This window comes from Lactuca saligna, chromosome 7 (genome assembly GCF_052625555.1).
Source record: "Lactuca saligna cultivar CGN05327 chromosome 7, ASM5262555v1, whole genome shotgun sequence".
Classification (NCBI taxonomy): Eukaryota; Viridiplantae; Streptophyta; class Magnoliopsida; order Asterales; family Asteraceae; genus Lactuca; species Lactuca saligna.
In genome coordinates, this window is record NC_136423.1 from 86,537,745 (window position 1) to 86,545,679 (window position 7,935).

The 7,935-nt window shown below is 40.9% G+C and overlaps 2 protein-coding genes across 2 annotated transcripts; both read left to right on the forward strand.

Moving 5' to 3' along the window:
• Positions 1–203: 203 nt before the first annotated feature.
• LOC145007105 (uncharacterized) lies at positions 204–2,802 on the forward strand. Its single transcript, XM_078966094.1, has 3 exons — positions 204–1,095; positions 1,848–2,180; positions 2,435–2,802. The coding sequence occupies exons 1-3, from the start codon at positions 204–206 to the stop codon at positions 2,800–2,802; spliced, it is 1,593 nt and encodes a 530-aa protein (XP_078822220.1).
• A 108-nt stretch (positions 2,803–2,910) lies between these two features.
• On the forward strand, positions 2,911–3,444 carry LOC145007106 (uncharacterized). The gene has a single exon (XM_078966095.1). It carries the CDS (start codon positions 2,911–2,913, stop codon positions 3,442–3,444), a length of 534 nt encoding a protein of 177 aa, XP_078822221.1.
• Positions 3,445–7,935: the final 4,491 nt, after the last annotated feature.

The following is a 7,935-nucleotide window of genomic DNA, read 5'->3' on the forward strand; positions in this document are numbered from 1 at the left end:
TATGCGAGGACCTATTGGTAAAAGTGGATAAGTTCGTATTCCCGATGGACTTTATAGTACTAGACATGGAAGCGGATCCTCAAGTCCCGATCATACTTGGAAGAGATTTCCTCAACACTGCAAGTGCCATAGTAGATATGCGAGATTCTAAACTCACCCTTCGGGTGGGAGACGAATAAGTTACATTTGGAGTTGATCAAGCAATGAAGCATGCAAGGTTTAGTGATGACACAACATTCTCTATAGATATGATGGACGAACTAATAGAAGATTGGAAAGAAGACAAGTCGAGCAATCCCACTATAACTTTTGCAGAAGATTTTGATGCTGAAAGGGACCTGAAAGAGATAGAGAGACTGCTCGAAGAAGCTGACTATGATGATTTAATCAAAAGTGCAGAATGTTCGACTCGGCGAGTCGATACCATAGACTCGACGAGTCCATGCAGGAAACCACAATCAGATGAGGAATTTAGCCTGAACTCGAAGAGTCACCTGTATCGAATCGATGTGTCGAGTGCACAAAACGCAAAATTAGACCTTAAAACTCTACCTGATCATTTAGAGTATGCATTTCTTGAAGAAGGTGATCAAAAACCTGTTATAATAGCTTCTGACCTCTCCAAATCTGAAAAAGAAGCATTAGTCCATGTTCTAAAGAAGAGAAAGAGTGTCGTTGCATGGAGTATCACTGATATCAAGGGAATAAGCCCCTCTTATTGCTCTCACAAGATCAACCTGGAAGAAGAAGCAAATCCGGTAGTGCAACATCAAAGACGATTCAACCCGAACATGCAAGAAGTGGTCAAGAAGGAGGTAGTAAAGCTTTTAGATGAAGGGATCATTTATTCTATTTCCGACAGTCCATGGGTTAGTCCCGTTCAAGTGGTACCCAAGAAAGGCAGGATGAAGGTAGTCACAAACGAGAAGAATGAGCGGATTCCGACCCAAATGGTAACCGGTTGGCAAGTGTGCATCAATTATCGAAATCTAAATGCTGCCACTCGTAAAGACCATTTTCCTTTGCCTTTTATTGATCAAATGCTTGAAAGATTGTCCGACCATAACTATTATTCTTTCTTAGACGGATTTTCAGGTTACTTCCAAATTCCATAGACCCAATTGACCAAGAAAAGACTACTTTCACTTGCCCGAGTGGGACTTTTGCCTATCGCCGCATGCCCTTTGGGTTATGCAATGCACCCGCGACATTTCAAAGGTGCATGACGGCCATATTCCACGACATGGTGGAAAAATTCATGGAAGTATTTATGGACGATTTTTCTATTTTTGGATCTTCCTTCCATGATTGTCTTGCTAACCTTGATTTAATGCTTGCAAGGTGTGAAAAAAACGATTTAGTCCTCAATTGGGAAAAATGTCACTTTATGGTTAAAGAGGGTATAGTCTTGGGCCACAAGGTATCCAAAGCGGGAATTGAGGTGGATCGGGCAAAAATAGATACAATTGCTAAATTACCTCCACTAACTAATGTAAAGGGCATTAGGAGTTTTTTAGGTCATGCGGGTTTTTACCACCGTTTCATAAAAGATTTTTCTAAAATAACTCGATGTCTAACACAATTACTTTTAAAAGATGCACCATTCAATTTCACTAAAGAGTGTCTAGAGGCTTTTGAAATTCTGAAAGAAAAATTAACTAATGCCCCGATGATTATTGCCCCGAATTGAAACCTACCTTTTGAAATAATGTGTGACGCGAGCGACTTTGCATTAGGAGTTGTACTTGGCCAAAGGGTTGATAAGCACTTTCGACCCATTTATTATGCAAGAAAGACTTTGAATCCAGTCTAAGAAAATTACATCACAAGTGAAAATAAATTACTAGCCGTGGTGTATGCTTTTGACAAATTCTGCCCTTATCTTATTTTATCTAAAACCACTGTTTTTACTGACCACTCTACTATTAAGTACTTGTTTGCCAAGCAAGATGCAAAGCCAAGATTGATCCGATGGGTACTTTTACTTCAAGAATTTGACATCGAGATCAAAGATAAAAAGGGGATGGAGAATGTTGCAGTCGATCATGTTTCTAGTTTAGAAAACCCAGAAAGGGAAGATGAAGAAAACATGGGTATTGGAGATAGCTTCCCCAAAGAATATTTGATGGTGGTTGTGAATGAAGATCCATGGTATGCAGACATTGCAAATTACTTGGCTGGCAATTACCTCCCAAAAGGCCTTACCCATCAACAAAAGAAAAAGTTCTTTGCTGAAATTAAATATTATTTTTGGGATGAGCCTTATCTTTTTAGAAGTTGTGCAGATGGAATAATAAGAAGATGTGTATTTGGCAAGGAAAGTAGAGACATATTAGAGCATTGCCACAATGGACCTGTCGGAGGACATCATGGGGTACAATACACTGCTAAAAAAGTGTTTGATTCCAATTTTTATTGGCCACTATTTTTAAAGATGCAGCTACTTACATGAAAGAATGTGATGCTTGCCAACGAACGGGGAATATGTCGACAAGGAATGAAATGCCCAAATTAAATATTAAAGTTTGTGAGATTTTTGATGTTTGGGGTGTAGATTTCATGGGGTCATTTCCTTCATCCAAGGGCAACAAATATATCATCGTAGCGGTAGATTATGTGTCAAAGTGGGCGGAAGCACAAGCATTACCAACTAACGATGCAAGAATGGTGGTGAAATTTTTAAAGAAATTATTTTCAAGATTCGGAGTGCCTAAAGCATTAATTAGTGACCGGGGAACCCATTTTGCTAATGAACAACTAGCAAAAGTGTTGCAAAAATACGGGGTACGCCATAGATTTTGAACGCCTTATCATCCACAATCCAATGGGAAAACTGAAATTACAAATAGGGCGCTGAAAAGAATTTTGGAAAAATCGGTGGGGCACAATAGAAAAGATTGGGTGGATAAAATGGATGATGCACTTTGGGCATTTAGGACCGCATTTAAAACACCAATTGGAACCACACCATATAGATTAGTGTATGGTAAAAATTGTCATTTACCCGTGGAACTTGAACACAAAGCATATTGGGCTTTGAAAACATGTAATTTTGAGCCACATGAGTTGCGTGCAAATCGACTCTTGCAAATGAATGATTTAGAAGAAATGAGGAATGAGTCTTACACCAACTCATTGATTTATAAGGACAAGACCAAGAGATGGCATGATACAAGGTTGAAAGGAAATAAAGAGTTTGCGGAAGGACAAAAAGTACTATTATTCAATTCAAGACATAAACTTTTTCCGGGAAAATTACGCACTCGTTGCACCAGGCCTTTTTCTGTTAAGCATGTCTATCCTTATGGTGTGATTGAGCTATGGAGCAAAGATGGATCAAGTTTCAAAGTTAATGGGCATCGGGTTAAAAGATACGAAGAAGGAATGGAACAAGATGAAAGAATTGAAGAAATGATGGACTTAGAGGAAACCACAGCAATGTAGAGCGGAAAGGAGTCCAGCTAACGACTCCTCAAAAAGAAGCGCTTGACGGGAGGCAACCTGTTACGAGAGTTTGCTTTCTTTTCTAATTTTATTTTTTGTTTTCGTTAGGTTTTCTTACGATTTTTCTTTCCAATTTTTCCTAATTGTCTACAATTGATTGCTTAAGGGAAAGCAAGGCCTGAGTGTGGGGTAAATGTCATTAAATCTTATTAAAATTTTTGGGATAAATTTTCAGTTTTTGTGAAACAGCTTAACAGACTCGCCGAGTTTGTTACCTTACTCGACGAGTCCACACGAATTTAGAAAGTTCGGTCGCGCGACCTGACTCGCCGAGTCGGTACCCCTACTCGACGATTCGGTGCTTTTTACTGAAAAAAAAATTCCGGTAAAGTTAGGGTTTTTACCCTAATTTGGAATATCATTCTCATTTACACAAGCAGCCGACACACTCAACGTGCCTCTCCTTCTCTCAATCTTTCATCTTGATTTTCTTCTATTGTCTCCATGATCTTCAAAAAGGTAACATTTTTCTCACTAAAATCTGTTAAAGGTTCAACCTTTGGATGTTCTATGCCTTTAATTTTGTAAGAAAACCCGTTTTTGAAGATTCACGATTTTTAGGGTTCTTAAAATTTGACATGTTTTGTTAGTTTATGTTGTCGATTGTTACGAATTGATGGTTAGAATACCTATATGGACAAACCCCTTTCATGAATTTGGAGTTTACATGAGTTAATTTAGTCCGAATTGCAGCAGGTCTCGATTTGTTCAAAGGACTAGCCAAGTCTGTTCATGGACTCGACGAGTCTGGTCGTGATACAGAATAGATGTTCTTTTAATGCTTCTGTGTTTCTCTAGATTGTGTGTTATCTATGTGTGTAGGAAACATGTTCAGACTCGATCAAAGCTCCCGTAGAAGCCAAGATTCTCAGCCTTGGTTAACTTTTCCACGCATCAGTTCTGATTCTACGATGAGGAGGTGGAAAAAAAGGCTTGAAGAACTGAAGAAGAAAGAGATTTATGTGCCCAATGCACTTGATTGGGAATGGTTGGGTAGAGTACGATACGAAGAGGAGTTAGCGCCTTACTTGTTCCAAGCATTCAACCACAATGGAGTCTCTCTTACGTGTGATGGGTGGAACCGACTGTTCAGAATTCAAGAGCCGGTGTATCAAGAGCTATGTTGGGAGTTTTTCTCCATAGTTTCTTTCCAGGGAGGAAATGACTATTACAATCCCGGGAACATAAAATTCTTGGAGACTTGGGATTTATGACCAACAATTGGTCAATACTGCTGAGTTTGGTACAATTTTAAAGCAGTGCCACCAAGTCTTCCCAGATGGACTAAGGGGTAATCTTTGGTGGAATACTATCGCCAACAAGGTGTACATTGCACAATCTGCTCAAGAAGGGAGCATCCGATCCCCGACTCACCGACTCGTTCACCGTCTTATCTCGAGCACCATCAACCAAAGGAAAGATGATGATATAGTCCCTAGCCTTGATGTATTCTATTTATGGAGTATTATTACTCCTAACACTTTTTGCTGCATCCCATATTGCATAGCCGCATATTTGAGTGAGGGGACGGTCAAGGATAGGAAGACTTCAAAACTTAATGGTGGGATGTTCGTGACCCGCCTATCCAAGTCATATGGTTTGATGAATGCAGGAACGTGTGACATGTTCATGGAGGTTCCAACCCCTCCTTTTAATCCTATGCTTTTTAAGAGGGTGAATACTATTGAAGATTATGGAGGGGGCCACTATGCCATTCCCCATGATGACCTGGTGCTAGCACTCGAGGAACCGGGAAGGAATGTGAGGAGACGCCAATGAGAAGCTCGAGAAGAAGCACCGGTGATCCAGGTCGATGATGATGTACTTATGGATTGGTACAATGTGGAAATGAGGTGGCTCCAAATTGATTTGGCGAGGGGGATCAATTTTAGCAACCAATCACATATCCAATTGTTCAATCATTTCCAACTTCAACATATTGATGGGGGTAATTACCCATATAATCGTACATGGGAGGAGCGAATTGATGTAAGGAGGGCCGGAGCTAGTGGAAGCCGAGCGGTACATGATGATGGGGATGATAATGATAAAGAGGATGTGGAAGATGAAGAATGATTTATCTTTTTATGTTTGGTTATGTTAAAAAACATTTTTTATTTGTTTTTGGTTTGTAATTGATATTTGAACCAGTAGTTTTAGGATTTTGATTGCTCGACTATTTGTTTTAGTTTGTTTTCAGAATTTGGATGCTAGGGTTGTGTGCAAAAGACCTCGAGAGTGCTTGGAAGGACGAGTCTAGACGAAAGAGAGAAGCGAGTTCAAGTATCAAGTCCGGTGTTTACGAGAGTCTTAAAAGTGTCTAATTACTCAAGGAAAAATTTTCATGAAAGGCTTTGAAGTGTTTACCACATCAGAATTGTTTAAACATAAAGCAGTTTTTTTTCACACAACGATGGACTCGTCGAGTACACATACCCAACTCAACGAGTCCTAGTGTAAAAATCCGGATTTTGGCATTTTTGCGCAACAACTCGGCGAGTCTGTCCACTAACTTCACGAGTTGCTATGAATTTCTCATCTCAGCTTCTGATTTGGTATTATCTCAAATGGCAATTAGTTGCACTTATGAAGTATGATTCCTAGAGATTTCCGAAAGTTTTCTGCATTTTTAGAGCTTTTTACCACACAAGATATGACAACCAAGGCATTGATGAGCTGTTCCCATGTCTAAAGTCAGCTAAAGATGGAGCTTAAAAAGAAAAGAATCAACCTCGCGACTACTATCCCAGGGGAGCTTGTTCCAATTCTTTTTTTTTTTTTACTTTAGTTTTCTTTATCATGCATAACCTGCAATAGGGGCATTTTATGCATAAACACTTGACCACTTCTCTTGAACAATGCCCATTTTATGCATCCCTTTGAATCCACTATCCCAGGGGACTACTATCCCACACTTGACACAATGGCTGGGTTTGATTAGGATTATCTTATGTGATGTTATTATGTATAAAAATTCAGTTTTTCTTGGGGGCAAACAAAAGTCAAGTGTGGGGTAATTTGATATGTGCATGTTTAGTGTAATAGCTCGGAATTTCAGGTATTGTTATAATTATGTTTTTGGGTGTTTTAAGAGGGGACTCGGCGAGTTGGAGCCTAGACTCGCCGAGTAGGGTCGCAGATTTGGTCGCGGGTTCGCGACTGGACTCGACGAGTCCGGATATGGACTCGGCGAGTCTGTGCTGTTTAGCGAAAACCCTAACCGTTCAGGTTTGGGACGTATATGAGGGACTTTATGGCCGTCATTGTTCACCCTAGCCTTCTGAGAGAAACCCTAAGACGATTGTGAGCATCTAGAGCAAGGTTGAAGACCATTGTTGATTTTGGAAGTAGTGTTTGCAAGGAAGAGAAGGCTTGGTTAAGGGAACAACAAGAGAAGTCACGTTCTGAGGATTGGGGACACAGAAAGCACATTATTCTGGTAATAATTCGAGTTACATTCTTCTATGTTGATGTGTATATGGATTTAGGGTTTATTGAACCCTTTTGTGGCTAGATCGAATGTTACCTTAGTCCCCCAAGCGATTGGAACCCTATATTGGGACTCTTGGAAGTCCAGAATGTCCCATGCCTGAGCATTTCGGGAATCAATGGAGGTTTTGGATTGGAATCCTTATGCCTTAGGTCAAAATGTAATTTATGAGTCATGGGGTGTATTGTGAGCACCGAAATGAGGACCTTACGTGATGGATCAGTCTAGGAAGGCCAGACCTATGAATGGTCGGAGCAGTTCATACCTTAGAAAGCAGTTTGAGCGGTTGCATGGCATGGACTCGCCGAGTCCGATGAACAGACTCAGCGAGTAGCTTGAAGATTAACTGGGACTCGTCGAGTTGTTCTTCAGACTCGGCGAGTTGAGTCGGGGTGGCCCCGCGATTCGTCCTGGAGGAACTCGTCGAGCCAAAGGGGATACTCGACGTGTAGAAAGGGAATTTTAGAGAATCGGTGAGTTGAGGGCGAGTGGACTCAGAGTTGTTGAACTCGGCGAGTCTTGGGGTGACTCGGCGAGTTAGATCGCGGGTTGAGTGAAGTTCTGAGTATGGGGACTCGGCGAGTCATAGGGTTGACTCGGCGAGTAGGGTCAGTCAGGGGTTGAGTTTGACCTTGTCTTTGACCAAGGATTTACCAAGTGGTTCCAGGGGTATTTTGGTAATTGTTGTTTATTGTTTGAGTTCAGTGCATTGGTGGCTGTCCAAAGGTGGAGATCGTATCAGTGATCGGAGCAGCTTGAGCTATCTGTTCAGTCGGCAGTTTCGAGGTGAGTTATCCTCACTATATCGCTAGGGTTTATAGCACTAAGGCCGACCCTTTTTATCGGATGGAAATCCGGGTAGTTGTCATTGTTATAATATAGGCCGGAAGGCATTACATGTTATGGGCCAGAAGGCATTGCTATGTGGACCGAAAGGTTAT